Raw genomic sequence first — 17,811 nt, forward strand, 5'->3', positions numbered from 1 at the left:
ACAGCACATGACAGAAAAAGACCGGTAAATACAGAATACAAAAGCTTGGGCTTAAACACAAATGGTTAAGCTTTCCTTTTTTAAGGCACAGGATTGGGGGGAAAAAACCCCATGGAAAGCCAGTCTGACGACATTCAGTCTTTCATTTACTAATGGTAACCATGCTTCCTCATAATTCCTCTCTGAACCACCATGAAACTGCCGATGGAGTATTTTCCTGCATGCAGTTTCTGATTTCCAAAGAAAGAAAGTGCATTTCTTCTTCATAAGCATTTAGTTCTGCGTCCAGATTTTCATGAGCAAACTCAGGGAACTTCTCACATTATATGAAACCTAGTTTTGCATCCATTATTTATCACCCCAAGTCTCTCTCATGCAGAAGGCCTGCATGTATTGAAAACAACCCAGAAAATGGCAACATACTGGGGAAGGCTGATGACAACTTGTACTGCAATAATGGGCTGAAAATGTTTCCCAGCATTACATACTAGTGGCGTCTACCACCCCTCAAAACATTCCAACTAAAAATAAAATCCTATTCTCACACCCAAGACTTCCAGTTTTTGAAGAGACTCTTCAAAATAATTGCTTTTGATGTGGAACCCACCTGCCAATTTCAACCTCTGATCCAAAAGACTGTGTTAAACACGGAAACACGTAGCAGGCCCCCCCCCCCCCCTCCCCAGCTCTCTTGTTACTGGAACAAAAGTAACCATTTAGGAATTGCAGCATAATGAAGTGCCATCACGCAATGCTCTCTGTTACTGATGGCCATTTTGCCCACGTCAGAATAGTGGGCCTAGATACTTTGATTCCCATTTTCTGCATCCTCTGTTTTCTAATCTGTCAGAAAAGTCTCTGTAGAACAAGAACTTAGATTACAGCAGCTCCCACTCTTTGTTGGTGTTCATTAACAAGTGATCACATCACTCAGCAGATGTTACACGTGTGTCAGTTAAGAATACACAGGAACCATGTTGACCATTGCTTACGTTTATGATTAGCTTTTTCCATAGAGCCCAATTATGTTACATACAGACTAAAATCCCAGGGAAGTTGTAAAAGTCTGCCTAGTGAAGCCTTAAGCAAAAAAAACCCCAAAACAAAAAAACAAACCCACAACTCTGATATTACGCAAGGGGCGGTAGTGTGTGTATGTGTGTGTATATTTACACACACACAAGGAAAGATATGTCATGTTGAAGTACAGCCCAACAAATAAAAATGAATTTGTTTTTAGAACTTGGCATGAACAGTGCTACATTTGTAACAGGCACTTTGGTTTACTCAGTAGCAGAAAGGGCACAACAGAAATGTCTTCTGTGCAAGCTCAACAGTGCTTGTGCAGGAGAAGTTCCTGCTATGGATTGTACCAATGGTCTAGGCTACAATTAAGGTTCTCCAAGTTTAGTAATAAAGCTAGTATTCCAGAAGTTTACTCACTCTTTAAAAATTAATTTTTGTGGCTAGAAGCCATTCTAAGACTCTAACTTCTTGTGACTTTTTTTTTTAAAGCAATTGCATATTTACCCAAGGTAGTGAAACTGCTAACTGCAGAGGGAATTGCACCATCTCTTGGGTTAAAAACAGATGTACAATTTTTGTTAAAACTATCTGAAAAAAAAAACGTTCAAAAAGATGAATGAAAGAAAAGTAGATATAATCAAAGTCCCATTGATTTCATTCTGAAAATGACAATGAATAATAAAAAAATAATTAAAAAAAATAATGGTCAAAACACTTAGGTGTTTTCCTGCAAACTGCTCTTGGGTTTCCCAGGTATGTAAAATTCAATGGGGGGAAGAAACCCCATCAGAACATAAACTTGATTTAAAATGGCTCTCTCACTTTCTATAGTGCATTATTCAGGTTTAATGCATTCCAGGTTAAAAGCTGGTTTAATGCAATTCGTAAAAAAAAAATTTCTCTGCAGTTTCAGCTTCCAAAGGCAGAGTTTTTATTGGTGGCATTCCTGTGAATTGCTTTGGTGCTGGTCCTTGCAGCATAATACAGTGGCGCTTAAAAGGAATGTGACTGCTTTTAATGAGTCAGACCCAAAACAGAGGTACTGCTCCAAACACTACAATCAGCAGCACTGAAGCAACTGTGGAAATAGTCAGCACAAAGCTAGCTTTCTATAATTTGAGCTTCAATTTAAAACAGACATTTGGCATTTTAGGAGATTAACAGCAGATGTGCTAAAACCCGGTTTCATACCTGTAGCAAATTGACACCACCACAATTATTAGATTACTGGGGTGGTTTATCCATAAATCCCATCTTGATCCTTCTTTTGCATAGACAAATTTCTGGTAGTATTGGTTGGGTAAATAAATTCTAACATGAAACGATGACTGTAAAAGTGCATAACAAAACAATGTACTACATTAGTCTTTGCTTTTGCATCATAAGAGATCCCAGATCCATATTGTGATTTCAGGATCTCGATAACCTTCTTTTTATACAGTATCTATAAATACATTTCAGTTCGATTTCCTTATAATACTATCTGAATTTGTGATTTATATGAATAATCTGAGTGAACTTCCAAGAACACATTTCTATATAAATATTAAAAAGTTAACATTTTGTACTCTCCTCTTTTGCAAGCCATTAAGGCAAGAAATATATGGGCTAACCATTTCATTAATTTTCTCCCAGATTAGAAAAAAGAAATTGATTACATTAGTAAGATTAAGACTGTCTTGCAGCAAAGCCCACCCCCCAGTTTGTCTTAAATTTGTAGCATGCATTTAGAAGAAAATATCTAGTTTTCGTTGATATAATCTTCTGCCTTCAAATGGTTGAGGAAGAATGATAAAAAAATAGTTTCTATTTACATGGCAGAGTCCTCAGTGAGATACAAAACAAGAGAGGCAAAACAGAGGAACACTGTCTTCTCACTTCCATTGAGGGCACAAGCGCCATACAAGGTTCCACTGAAACAGTTACTCTATAACCCCTATTGCACATTAAAATAGCTGTAACCAATGAAGAAAAGAAGGTTCAATAATTAAGCTGACAAACCTACATAAAATGTCCAGGTGTTATAAAACTGTTGAGGGGTGGATATCTATTAACTAAACATTATAAAAATAATATCGTTACATCTGTGTTAACAATGCTGATAAAATATATAAAGGTTGGCAAAAAAGTATGCTAAACAGGAACTTCTGGCATCCAAAGCTGCCTAAGGTGCGACGTGCGGCTTTGTACCATCTTCTGTCAAATCATACCTACAAGGTGCACAAAAAAGAAAGAGCAAGAAACTTGACTTGACTTTATCAGAAATAATTAAAAAGGAAAGAGGGTCAGTGGGACTGTACTTACCACTGGGTACAACCTTTGGCAAGTTCTTCAAAAGCCAGTGGTATCAATACCTGTTCGAGAAACAGAGGAGGAAAATAAGACCAGAAAAACATGGACATGCTAGTGGGAGTAATTCCAAGTGCTGCTGGGGATGGGAAGCTTGTGTGCAAAAATCTTTTCGTGTTCTCAAGATCCCATTAGTTTGACTGCACAGATGACCACTCAAACACCAGCTGCAGGTAAACAACCTATTTTTCTGGTTTCAGTTCAGGGGCACTTTGGATATGAAGAGCCAGGAGACAGCATGGTTGCTCACATTCCATCTGAAACTCTAAAGGAAGTCTGAGTTTCACAAGCTAAGTGTTTAAGCGATACTCTGTATCAGGGGTGTCAAACATAAGGCCCGGGGGCCAGAATCCACTCGTCCAGGGCTCTTATGTGGCCCGCAAGCAACTAGTGCAAAGGAGGGAACAGGAGACTGTTGGGGGGGGGAGTGGGCAGAGCCACTCCAATTGTGGCTTCAGCACAGCAGAACAACCTCGTCTGCAGCAGTCAAGCAGCATGAGAGCATCTGCCCAGGGCTGCACTGCTGGCTCCCCAGTCTGCCCATATGGGTTTTCCTTTGCACCCCCCTCCCAGCGCATGGGGCCTTGCAGTGAGGACACACCAACTCGGAGCTTACCAGCTGCTGTCCTTTATACAGTTTATATCTCTGGTAGCTGACATTACGTTTTATGGCACCCATGGCCCAGCCTGACAAAGTGGCATTTATGTCAGTTGCGGCCCTTGTAACAAAATGAGTTTGACGCCTCTGCTCTATATAGCACATGCCACAAGGTATAGATAGGGACTCTGGGGCAAGTGATGCTCTGTCTTCTGGGTGCTTGGGGGGGTCAACAGTGGGAGGGCTTCTAATGTCCTGGCCCCACTGGTGGACCTCCTGATGGCACTGGTATTTCTGGCCACTGTGTGATACAGAGTGTTGGGCTGGATGGGCCTTTGGCCTGATCCAACATTGGCATCTCTTATGTTCTTATGTTCTCTGCTAGGCTGTGTAAAACAGCCATTCACTGAATCTGCACCTGATCCAATCTATGACTTGAGTAAACATGCTGTCAAGATGAGCAGAAGAAACACAGCACATCATTCTTAACAGTTCTTTGGCACCTGCAATCCCAACACATCCCCAAGAACCTGGATACAGAAACCCTCATGAGTGTGCAGACCTAGCTTCAGGAGCAGCTGATCCATGGGGAGGACTAACAGTATGGCAAACGGTAAAAATGAATGAGATGGCATTGTTTTTATTTTTATTTTTTTTTAAATGTGGTCTACTAGGAGTGCTATTTTAATTACACTGTCTCAATAAATAATTTTTAAAAGCATTGTTTTGGGTCAAGAAAGCGTTGATGAATCTTGTCTCTTCCGTCATGCCGCATTCAGACATCACAATAAAATCATAGCTTGTGCAACCAACTTTGATTCATTTATAAAATGTAAAAAAATAAATCCTGGTTTGCCAGCTGCCTGTGTTGTTCTTGCCTCCTGGCAGGGAGGCTGTCTTCTCTCTGCTATTGTATTTGTGGCCGAATGGGGTGCTGACACTCAAAATGTGATATGGGAATTCAGATGTCATAACAAAACCATGATTACTATAAAGAACAAACCGCCTACAAACCCTAGCTTGAAATTCTGGTTTGGTGCGAACCAAGAAAACCCAGTTTCTTAGACCGGTTGTACATCCAGCTACCATACCAGGGTTTCTGTCAGGCCACATTTTATAGTCTGTGGTTTGATCCATGCAGCCTTACAGTTAGTACCATTTGTTATCCAGTCTCTTTATGCCATATTTTGACTTGCTTGATTTTAGATTCATGTTTTTGCCATAATTTATGCTTAAAGCATTGCAGCTGCCAAAATGTCCATGTTTCTGTCATAATTTATGCTTAAAGCACTGCAGCTGCCAAAATTTCCCAGTCTATTTAACCATCTCCTCGCACTTTTCAAGGTATGGCCGTAACCCATTAGTTGAAGCTGATAACAAGTTGCTATATGCCACAAAGGAGAACGATCTCCGACAATAGGCTAAGATTCAGCAGCCACCACAGGACGCAAACCTGCCCCTTCAGGGGACTGCAACCCCCTGCGGGTCAGGCTAATTCTCAGCCTCTGAGCACCTTTCTCACTGAATAACTAGTAGATGGAGCTTATGCCATTGAACTCTACAGTGATACCATTTATATAAAGAACAAGCAGGGGACCTGTGAGAATCATGTGGGGGTGGGAAATCCCAACCCCACCCCCTGCCTTTGCTGGTTCTGCCAGCTTCCAGCACAACCACTTCCTCTGCCCCCTCTAGGTTCAGCCTTCCTGCCTTCTCCCAGCTTAAGCGATCTCACAGGATTGATGTGAGGCTAAAATGATGAAGGGAAATCCACATATACCACCTTAAGTTCCTTGCTGTACAGGCCAAATAAAAACTGTTGCATAACCATAAGAAGCGGTGTGGCGGCTCCTGTTTCTGACCCACCTTGCCCACGTTGCCTGCCTCTGACAGTCAGCAAGCCACAACTCCTCTTCCCCCACCCAGGTGCCGGTCTGCCTGTGGTTGCTTCCACTAGAGCTGCCTGATTGTTCTCCTCCTGGGAGTGGGGTGGGGGGCGCAACTTCTGCTCCTCCCCACTCTTCCGCTGTCCAGTCAGAGGGAGTGTGTGCTGCAACTCCTCTTGAACCTGCCCCGCCAGCCTGTGAATTCACTGCCCCACTAGGCGGTGGCACAATGGGGACAAGCTGCTACTCCTCCTCCTTCACCTGCCTGCAGCTTTGCTGCCTCAGTGGCAGGAGAACTGTCTGAGCATGCTCATCTTTTTGGAGATCTGAATCCCTTTTTTAATTTTTCAGTTTTCCTGCAAACCGGGTGGGGGGGTCCCCCAAGTTTGCAGAAATATCTGTTTTATGTCACCATGGCCCAGATCCATGGATTTAAGTATCCACAGATGGGGCCATGTTGACTATTAGAATCACTCATTTAAAAAGGAACTTAAACGTAACCTTGTTTTCACACATGTGAAGTTTGCTGTCGAAAAGTCTAGCAACAACACCATTCAGCCTAAGTTGTTTTGAGCACAGTCCTCCCCAGGAGACTTATTACTGACAGCTGCTATTAATTAATTCTTCCACCTCCTCAACAGTACCCAGCAGCCACTTGTCAAAATAAAGTCATAATTAAAATCTCAAGATTCCGTTTTGTTTAAACTAGCAAAAACAATCCTGCTGCTCGAAGGGCCTCAATGGAACCAGAAAGAAGATTATTATACAGGGCAGCTGTTATTTAATTCAGTTTCCAAAAGAGATTACAGCATCCTTTGATTTGATTTGTGCTCCAAAGAAGGCCTTTGAGCTACTAGGATCTTTAACTGGTAAATCAGTGTTGCTCATTCTGATCGTCCTTGCTGCACTTTTGACCCCCTGGTCAAGCCAGCTAGCACATGATGACTAACACTGATATTCATGGCCGTATTCACATGCAAGAGTTCCTTGAGCTGGCATCCTCTTGCGTCAATAACACTGCCTGAGCGAAGAGCATGAGGCATTATTACAGGACATGTCATTTAAATGGAAGGGGGAAATTCTATGCCAGACTTGAGCTCTTCAGCATTTTGTTTTTAATATTATGAAGCAACAGATAAATTAAGCCCTCACTGACGGGCAACAACTCGGGTCATAACATTTTATTCCACATTTACCTGCACCGGCATGTTATGCAGTAGTTTCTTTTATGCCTCTTAACTCACCTTACCAAGCAGCCCTTTGTCTTTGGACAGGAAACCTCCACTGTTCTTCACTGCTACATCTAGAGTTCTCCTCTGCACCTCAGGTAATGAAACACTGAAATCAAAGCTGAAAAGGGAAACACATTTCAGAGATAATTTAATCAAAAACTTTAGAAATCTGCATTATGATGACTGTGATGTGAAACACATAACAAGGCAATTGGTACAGGATATCCAGCAGCTTTAGAATTCTTAATCTCTGGCTTCATTTTTTTAAAAGGCCACATGTTTCTCCCTTGCCAGGGCTACAGGGGAAAAAACACCCTGAAAATTGCAGGTAGCCTCCACGATTGCCAATGAGCATGCAAGGGCAAAAACACTTATGGACATCTCTTGATGAGTACTTTCAGGGCTATTTTTGGGCAGGAACGCGCAGGAATGGAGTTCCGGCTGGCTCCCAAGTTGGCCACACCCAGCAGGAACTCATTAGCATAATAGGCCACACCCAACAGCAGAAACTCATCAGGATTGGCTACATTAGGGGTGTGTGGCCTAACATGCAAAGGAGTTCCTGCTACAAAAAAGCCCTGGGTTTTGACAACAAACAAGGTAAACAGAATAACAAGCAAAAGGTGGGTGTGGCTGGATGAGAACACTTCTGGTAACATGGGGGTGCGGCCTAATGCGCTAATGAGCTGTGCTGGCAGGGGTGTGGCCTAATATGCTAATGAGTTTCTGCTGTTGGGTGTGGCCTATTATGCTAATGAGTTCCTGCTGGGTTTTTTCTACAAAAAGAGACCTGAGTACTTTCCCCTGCAAAACCATTTGCTTTCTAATCTCTTTGTCCTCATCATAAGATCTACATAAGGATTTTCAAAGGGGTGCCTGGGAAATGAAATTAATCTCCTTTTTAGAACATAACAGACCAAGGACTAAATCAAGACAAAGGATACAAGAACCCCTGCAACCATCTCTAATGCCAATGAAGCCACATAAATATACACGGGTTCAAAACTTGTGACCTCATCTTGCAGATAGCCCCTGCCAACAAATACAAGTTTTTACCTTGGCGAATAGTCTATTACCAGTCCATTGTTTTTTTCTGCCTGAAGAATTCTATGAAACTCTAAAACTTGCATCCATTTACACCATTCTAAGTGGATATATATGATATTTTTGCCTACCGTTTATCTTCTACAACAAAAATATTTCCTTGTGCTCGCACCAGCACAAACACTCATGGTCAATGTTCCCTCTAAGCTGTGGAGTCTAGTGAGCAAAAATTCTACTTTGTGAGCTACTGGCATTAAAGCTGTGAGCAAGCGATTTGGCTACTGCATAAATTAGTTTGCTCTGGAGCCCTCCTTCCTGAGCCAAGACAAAAATGTGTGAGCCAGAGGCTAAAAAACTGTGAGCCAGCTCACACTAACTCAGCTTAGACGGAACACTGCTCACGGTTCAAACTTATTTCAATATTTATACGAATAAAAACAAGCTATTGACACTTAATGGATAACACAAATAGTTTTTCTCTTCTCGTAGTTTTGCCAACATCTGAAGCCATCAGAACGTGATGGAAAATACAAGGAGGACTCTTCAAACTGGTTTGGTGAAGGAAGGTCTACGTTCTACTTCAGTGGATGCAAAAACAGTTTAATGATTTTATCCACTCAGTGTTGTAAAACCAACAAAAGGATATGGCAACACACCTTTGATCAAATAACGGATTTAAATTCTTCTTAAAAACACTTGTTTTTCTTCTTCCTGATCTCCTTTTGTCAGGCAACAAATACATTCGGACGTATGGGTCAGATCCTTCCTCCGAAAAAGCGATTAGATTTCTGTGACCAAAGACAACAAAACCAGATCAGAACAGAGTACCTGCAGCTCTCAACACCTGCCCTGTTAGGACAGCTGTCTCTGTACTAGGGCAAACTAGAAGTGATAGATTCCAGGTTTGCATGTTCCTTGCATTTAAAACTCCATGCAAATAGAAAACTAGAACACAAAAAGGAAGCTTTCCCCACTCTGTGCTGGTTTCCTACTTGCAGGGAGTTCCTACCATAGGGGAGCGTCTCAAAATATGAGCCTTCATGGTCCTGTGCCTGCAGTCTGAAACTCTTCTTTCTTCTGCCTCTGATCTCCTCCAAAACATTCTCCTGCACGTGTGAGCTTTGCTGACTTATTCATATGGCTTTTTGACAACTCTCCACTTCACTATGCTTGCAGAAATAATTTGATCATGTGTGCGCTTCCCCTCCATTCCCCCAGTTGCCCCACCTTGAAAGCCAGCTGCGGCATAACCTCTATCAGGCAAGTATCCTTTATGTAGGAGGAAAGCAAGCGAGGGCATTCTACTACCTCAAGGCTTTGCCACCTCATGACCTTGTTTTCTTGCCTGTGTGAACTAGGCCTCACCCTGCCTGCCACTCCTCTCCACCACCTCAAATGTGGGTTATTATAGACAGAAAATAGGAGGTGATAAACTACTGGCTTGGGTCAAGTGATCTGCACACTCAAGGACTCTGGGTCTTCCCCACTCCTCCAGCAGCCATTTTTAACCCTGGGAAAAGGTAGGAATGGTGATAACGTCCCCCTCTGACTGTAGCCCACCAACCCATGTGGCCATTACTCCACAGGGGTCCTGCAACCCCAGGAATCAACTTCCCCTGGGTCAGAGACGCTGCAGAAGAGTGGAAAGCAGGGAAGATCTGCAACCATGAGAGCCTTCCACTGACAAATCACTAGATCCAACCCACGGCCTCCCAGTTCTTACCCCAGACATCACAAAGCACCCCCCACACCGCTGAAATGCAGAGTTTTACCCTATAGATTAGTAGTAGCATTAACTAAATGAAGGCTTTATTCTCTGTGATCTTGAAGATTTAATTCAGATCTTAATCTGGTAACTGCAAATCTCCTGGTTTGTGAGAGCAAAATTTATCGCCTGTAGCTTCTGACATCTTCCTGCAGGTTGCTCAGTGAACAGCTTTTAGAGATACTAACAGCTTTTAATATTCATTTTTAATTTATTAAATTTGGTTTTTATACCACCCATTCCCTGTGAACAGGGCTCAGAGCGGTGAGCAATAGTTGATAACACAACATACCATATCGGTTAAAACATTTTAAATTACAATAAAATTTAGTCAAATTAAATCAGATGGTGATCAAGATTTCCAATTATGCTACCACCTTGGGGGGGCGGGGGGGACGGACACTGCCAGCCAGAATGGACACTGAATGCCTGGCAGAACAACTTTGCCTTACATGCCCAGCAGAACTGCATCAAGTCTGTCACCTCGAGAGGTCGGACCAGAAACAACGGGTTGAAACTAAATCAGAAGAGTTTTCCGCTCAACATTAGAAAGAACTTCTTGACAGTTAGAACAGTTCCTCAGTGGAACAGGCTTCCTCGGGAGGTGGTGGGCTCTCCTCCTTTGGAGGTTTTCAAACAGAGGCTAGATGGCCATCTGACAGCAACGCGGATTGTGTGAACTTAGGCAGATCATGAGAGGGAGGGGCAGGAAGGGTTGCCTCAGTGCTTAGTTCTTGTGGCCCTTTCTTACACGTCCAGGGAAATGCTGATCGCCACTTTGAGGTCAGGAAGCAATTTTTCTCCAGGCCGGTTTGGCCAGGGATCCTGGAGGTTTTTTGTCATTTTCTGGGCGTGGAACAGCGGCCCCTATGGGTGTGGAGGGGAAGGTATTCGTGAATTCCCTGCATTGTGTAGGGGGCTGGACTAGATGACCCTGCCATGGAGGTCCCTTCCAACTCTATGATTTTATGATTCTTGAAGTCCAGCAGGGCATAGATGTTACTTGGCAGAGAGTTCTACCAGGTTGGGGCCAGGGCACTGAAGGCCCTCGCCCTGGTCAAGGACAGCCAGATCTCTCTTGGGCTGGGGACCGCAAACAAGTTCTTTATCAGCAGAGCATAATGCACTTTGGGGGAATACCAGGAGAGGCGGTCCTGAAGGTGTGTGGGTTCTAGACCGTTAAAGCTCACACAGCACAGGTTGAATGTGTGCTGTTCAAGGGGTTCACGTGAGGACCCACGCTGCTGCATTCTGGACCAGCTGAAGTTTTCGGGTTAGTCTCAAGGGCAGGCCCACATTGAGTGAGTTACAGTAGTCCAATCTGGCGGTAACCGTTGCATGGATTACTGTGGCTAGGGCAGGGCAGGACAGGTCGGGTGCCAGCTTCCTGACCTGGCGTAGTTGGAAGAACACCAGTCTGGCAACATTTGTTATCAAGGAGGCATCCAGAATCACGCCCAAGCTCTTGACAGTTGGAGCCGGTGTTAAGGGCATGTCATCAAGAGCCCGAAGTTGGCACCTCAACCCTGAATCCTCCCTGCCCAGCTACAGAACCGCCATCTTAGTAGGATTCAATCTCAGCCAGCTCTGTTTTAACCATCTCACCACGGCCTCCAAACTTTCTGCCAAAACTAATGAGGCGGTATCCGGCTGGCCACCCATCAACAGATACAGCTGGGTGTTATCAGTGATGACACCCAAGCCCGTAACTCCGCACCAACTGGGCAAGGGGACGCATATCGATGTTGAACAACATCGGGGAGAGGAATGATCTGAGGGACCCCACATACTAATTGGTGCCTAGGAGACACCCTTTCCCCTAGTGCCACCTTGGTGAAATGAGGTAAGCCACTTCAAGACTACCCCACAAACACCGCCGTCGGCAAGGCAATGGGTCAGGAGATCATGATCGACCATGTCGAACACTGCTGTAAGGTTGAGAAGTAGCAGCAGCAACAACCCACCTTGATCCAGCTGCCTGCGCAGATTGTCTGTGAGGGCAACCAGTGCCGTCTCCATCCCATGGCCAGGGAGAAAGCCAAACTGGAATGGATCCAGTAATATCTCAGCTTTTTTAAAAATGGCTTCTAACCATTATGGTCACAAACTAAAATACAGAGTATCTGAAAAGGTCAATAATGACAGAGCACAATTAGTGCGTCATATCACATTTTGCAGGACTGGGATTGCTATTAGTTAGCTATAAAATAAACTGCCTCATTCTGGATTCACTGCAATGATCCATCTAGTCCAGCACAGCAAACTGACTGATAGCAGCTCCAAAACCTCAGGTAGAGACTAGTACCCTAAAAAAAAAAAAAAGAATTGATTTCCTTCATTTGAAATACAAACACTGAAGCATCAGCAAAGCCAGTGGTTGATCTATGTTTGCCTTACTGATGAACATGTAGATAATTTAGAGAAAGCCAAAGGCAAACCTCAAAATAACTGTTGAATGACGCATTATACCTACCTGCATGAGTGTACCACCACTATGAGTTTATTTCTTTGTGAACTGTGACGAATTGTTAACTGGATCTGCCCCAGCGGAGACTGTCCTAATGTTGTGCCACTGTGAAAAGCATCAGAATACCAGCAATCAATATTAGACAGCCAAAGAAGCTACCTCACACACACTTGACATAAAAATGTAGACAACTTGTATTTTTAAAAAACTGCCGATAGCTCTTCAGATTTCTAAACTATTATACTTGTCACTAACAAGTTCTGAGAATAGTCATATAAAAGTGCTGTTTTAACTCACAGTAGTAATGGGGCATATACTTCTTTTATTCAATCGCCCGGAAACGATTTGACAGCTGCCCCCCCTCCTCGCTATTGTCTGGAATGGAGGAGGCTGCACTGTACAGGAAATGCTTATGATTCAGTCAGAAAAAATGCCAGAAAGAAAAACAGTGAGCCTCTGTGGGGTTTTTTTTAAAAAAATTGTACAAGGGAAGGAGGGTTTGTGTGTGTGCTTACTGCAAACTTGTATTTTTTGAAACAGAGAACTGGCAAGGGTTTTCCTCTGTTACTGGAGAGAGGGGGGAAAGTGTCCCCCTTTTAAAATGCAAGCCCCAGAGAGAAAAAGAGTGCACAGACCCTCCAAAAGGCAGGGTTTCACAGCCTCCTTTAAAACCCCCACCAGCAAAGCAAGCAGCAAGCAGAGAGAGCAAATTTATGCATTCAAAAAGCAAACAGCTTTAACAATTTTAACCCATAGAAAGCAGTGTTAATTTGAAACACATACGCATAAAATAAAGAGAGAGAGTTAGTTAGTTTGCAAACAGCCCCTCCCTTACAGGAGCAGCAGATCTGGTTGTGAGTGTAGACTCCCCTCACAGCTCCCTTCAAAAACGCAAACAGCTTTTTACAAAAAACACAGTTTAAACAGTTACACGCAGTTACACAGTTTAAACAGGTACACGCAGGCTCCTTCTAAAAGTTTTAGCAAAGGGAGGAAAAAACTTACCAGGAAAACACCCCACAGCATTGGATTCTAGCTTCCATTTTAAGCCATGCAGCATGCTAACAGAGAATCCCCACCCACCCGAGCCGTGGTGGAAAACAGCACCAGAGGAAGGGTTTTTTTAAAACGCACACAGAGAAAGACAGAGAGAGAGAGAGAGAGAGAGATCCCATTTTCTCAAGTCCTTCCATGCAAAACGAGAAAATCCTCAGCTATGGTTTAAAAAAATCCTTAAATGATATATTTTTATGACATGTATGAAACTGCCGTTATGCTGTTTTGCTCTTTTTAATAAAAAATTATTTTTAAAAAATCCTTAAAAATAGTCAGCCGGTGGAAAGTAGAACCGTGTGCTCCCTGTGAGAGTTCTAGCAGAATGGCTTTCAAAGAGAGAGTTCCGCCAGCGCTTGCTGATGGGCGGGGCAAAGGAGGCGGCCAATTAGATTGGAGCAAAGGCGGAAGGCGGGAGTTTTTGCAATCTCACCAAGGATCTTCTGTTGACCTCCACAAACTAAGTGCATAAACACTCCCCTCCCCCAGCCAGACTGTTTGCAGTCATTGTGTCATTGGTGGGGCTGTTCCCCTATAAAAGGGATCCTTACATTGCTCCTCGGCTCAAGCCTGAAGCTCCCATCAGAAAAAGCAAACTGAGGCACCAATCAGAAGGGTATTTTATTTGGGTCAGTTTTAAAGCAGATCGGCAAAGTGGAATATAACTATAAGGACGTCGCCCTGACTGTAGACCGGAGAAGGCCCAGGCAAAGGATCTGTGATACAGATGACCAAAATATGCATGCTGTGGCATGGTGATCTTGTCCACCTCTATCGTTGGATCTAAACTTTCCAGGATTTAAGAAATGCGCAAAAGCTATTTTTAAAAAGGTTATCACAATACAGGGGAGGTTCTACATTACCACACTGTACGTTTTGCCATCAGCAATCTCTGAGGGTCATTATAACCACATCTCTCCAAATAACCGACTGTCCTTGTGGTGTGAGGGTTATGGAGACCCTTGTGCTGCTTTGCAATCATTATAAATAAGCTAGAGATTACGTAAGTGCTCCGTTCTTGGCTATGGTACCAGGCCATGCAGCGGAGCAGATAGTCACCCCTTTTCTTGCCAGAGACAATGTAGACATCACTGAAAAAGTGGTTTGTTCAGTACAGCCATTGATCCTGAATGTTGAAAGAACTCTGTTGATCATACATGTACCATTGCCATATATTTGTTTTAATGACTATATTACTGAAGTTCTGTTGATGGTATAAATAAAGCTTTTTGTTGCTTAAGCGGGGACAAATTTTTTAGCCTCTAAAGTGGAAAAAAAATCATCAGAATGTCAACACTTAACTGACACAGAATCTGGCCCTGAATAGTACATTTGTTTACGTTAGCAACAAATATTCTTTTTGGCTACTACTGCAAGTTCAGTTCACCCATGTCATGGTGAAACAGGCTTTATTGTTGTTTGCAGATCAATACCACCAGCTATTATCTAACTCATATATTCCTTCTAATGCTTATGTTAAAGTAAAGGTAAAGGTTCCCTTGCTCGAAAGCCAGTCAAATCCAACTCTAGGGTTGCTCATCTCCGTTTCAAAGCCGAGGAGCCAGCGCTGTCCGAAGACGTTTCTGTGGTCATGTGGCCGGCATAACTAAACAGTGTACCATTGCTATATATTTGTTTTAATGACTGAAGTTCTGTTGATGGTATAAATAAAGCTTTGTGTGCTTATGCTGGGACAACTGCTAGGTTGGCAGGAGCTGGAACTAGAGACGGGAGCTCACTCCGTCATGTGGCATACTCAGGTCTCGAACTGCTGAACTACCGACCTTCCACAGCCTGCAGTTCAGCGTCTTAACCACTTGAGCCACCGCAGCTCCTAGTATGCTAATATTAGGAAACTCAGATTTAGATTCTCTGACTACGGTTGAGATTCTAATTTTAAAAAAGGAGTAAAACTGCAGAGGAGGAGATTGGATTTATACCCTGCCCTTCACTACCCGAAGGAGTCTCAGAGCAGTTTACAATCCCTTCCCCTCCCCATAACAGATACCTTGTGAGGCAGGTGGAGCTGAGCTGAGAGAGCTCTCTCGAGAACTGCCCTTGAAAGACCAACTCTGAAAGCACTTGCAACTGGCCCAAGGTCACACCAGCAGCTGCAAGTGGAGGAGTGTGGAATCAAACCCGGTTCTCCCAAATTAGAGTCCGCTCTCTTAACCACTACACCAAACTGGCTGAATTCTCATTTGCTGTTGGTTTTCAGCCAGTTTGGTGTAGTGTTTAAGTGCGCAGACTCTAATCTGGGAGAACCGGGTTTGATTCCCCACTCCTCCACTTGCACCTGGCTGGATGACCTTGGGCAAGCCATAATTCTGGCACAGCTGTTCTTGAAAAAAAGAGCAGTTTCTGTCAGAGTTCTCTCAGCCCCGCCTACCTCCCAGGGTGTCTGTTGTGGGGAGGGGAAGGGAAAGGAGTTTGTAAGCCGCTCTGAGACACCATTGGGTAGTGAAGGGCGGGGTATAAATCCAATCTCTTCTTCTTCTTCATTCTTAAATATTTCTTCTTGGCGTATGGCTTATGAATGATCCATTGCACATATTTTGCTTTGTACTTTTAGGAATTAGAAAGGCAACTTATTGAGAGCCAGTTTGGTGTAGTGGTTAAGTGTGCGGACTCTAATCTGGGAGAACCGGGTTTGATTCTCCACTCCTCCACATGAAGCTGCTGGATGACCTTGGGCAAGCCATAGTTCTGATAAGAGCTGTCCTTGAAAAAGAGCAGTTTCTGTCAGAGCTCTCTCAGCCCCACCTACCCCACAGGGTGTCTTTTGTGGGGAGGGGAAGGGAAAGGAGTTTGTAAGCCACTCTGAGACTCCCTTGGGTACTGAAGGGTGGGGTATAAATCCAATCTCCTACTCCTCCTCTTCAGATTGATTCCACTCCAGTATCACCTTAGAGACCAACAAGATTTTGGGGGGATATGAGCTTTCAAGAGTCAAAGCTCATACCCCCCAAAATAAAATCTTGTTGTTCTCTAATGTGCCATGCGACTGGAACCCAGCTGTTCTACTGCAAAGCAACATGAAGAAAGGTTAAAGCATTTGGGGCTCTCTAGCTTGGAGAAACTATGGGTGAGGGGCGACATGATCAAGGTTTACAAGATTATGCATGGGAGAGAGCAAGTAGAGAAATAAGTACTTTCCTCCCTTTCTCACAATACAAGAACTCGTGGGCACTCCATGAAATTGCTGAGCAGTCGGGTTGGAACAGATAAAAGGAAGCACTTCTTCACCAAAAGAGTGATTAACACATGGAATTCACTGCCACAGGAGGTGGTGGCAGCGGCTACAAGCATGGACGGCTTCAAGAGGAAACTGGATAGACCTATGGAGCAGAGGTCCATCAGTGGCTATTAGCCACAAGGTATAGATAGGAACTCTCGATCTGGGGCGAGTGATGCACTGTATTCTTGGTGCTTGGGGGGGGGGGGCAACAGTGGGAGGGCTTCTGGTGTCCTGGCCCCACCGCTGGACCTCCTGATGGCACCTGGTATTTTTGGCCACTGTGTGACAGAGTGTTGGACTGGATGGGCCATTGGCCTGATCCAACATTGGCTTCTCTTATATTCTTTTGTCATGACATGCACCTCTGGCTCCTTACAAGCCTACAGGTCCCCCCTTCTCCCTCTCTGTCCCTCCCTCTCCCCTTCTCTCATGTACATAATATGTAATGTAAAAAATTAGGATTGTACTTTTCAAGTTGTCTTAGTCGCTGCCGTAGCTCCTGAGTAGCGATGGGTAGTGATATGTCCGAGGCGATACTTGGAGTAGGCTCTTTGATGGAGAGATGGCTGGGCGAATAGCTCAGATTGGAGGCCAGGAGGCTGGAGGAACTCCTGCTGAGATCTGTTGGCCACTGAGGACTGGGATTAGGGGGATGACTTTTTTCAACCACATCACTCTTTTTTTCAGTGTCTGTTACTGTGGAAGCAGGGGCAGGCTTGTTCGAGTCAGCTGGCGAAGAAACAGGGATCTGAGGCTTGAAAGAACCTTTTCTCCCATCTTTGGAAACAGAGGGCCTCTTCACTTGGGCCGAGTGTTGGTAGTCTGCAGGCCTGTCTTGTCTTTGAAGAGAAAGGATCTACAAGCATTAGAACAAAGACCACCACATTAGTTTTCTGCTGCAGTAGAGAAGGTAGCACACATTTATTTGTATTGAGTTTACAGGACACTTGAAGGTAACAACTGCTGCAAAATCCACCTATTAAGAGAAACTAATCTACAAAAACAGGTTATAAAGCAGCCAATCCATCCAGTTAACCAGGGACAAGACTGCATCAGTGGAGTGACCTGTGAGCCAACTACTCACACTGTTTACTTACTTTTGAATAGAGATCACTGAAAGATTCCCCAGTGCAATTCCCATCATAAAAACAGT

At 43.9% G+C, this 17,811-nt stretch overlaps 1 protein-coding gene across 1 annotated transcript in view; it reads right to left on the bottom strand.

The window, feature by feature from the left end:
* Window positions 1-679: 679 nt before the first annotated feature.
* Window positions 680-17,811, bottom strand: part of ESYT2 (extended synaptotagmin-like protein 2) — an 80,657-nt gene continuing 63,525 nt past the window's right edge. Inside the window, exons 19-24 of the mRNA XM_015428983.1 lie at window positions 17,126-17,514; window positions 12,374-12,472; window positions 8,792-8,923; window positions 7,104-7,209; window positions 3,331-3,380; window positions 680-3,236 (exon numbers count right to left, since the gene is read on the bottom strand). Coding sequence (XP_015284469.1) covers window positions 3,191-3,236; window positions 3,331-3,380; window positions 7,104-7,209; window positions 8,792-8,923; window positions 12,374-12,472; window positions 17,126-17,514 — 822 coding nt within the window. The 3' untranslated portion in view covers window positions 680-3,190. The remainder of the gene's footprint in view (window positions 3,237-3,330; window positions 3,381-7,103; window positions 7,210-8,791; window positions 8,924-12,373; window positions 12,473-17,125; window positions 17,515-17,811) is intronic.

Source organism: Gekko japonicus, unplaced genomic scaffold (assembly GCF_001447785.1).
Source record: "Gekko japonicus isolate JY-2015 unplaced genomic scaffold, Gekko_japonicus_V1.1 scaffold1303, whole genome shotgun sequence".
Classification (NCBI taxonomy): Eukaryota; Metazoa; Chordata; class Lepidosauria; order Squamata; family Gekkonidae; genus Gekko; species Gekko japonicus.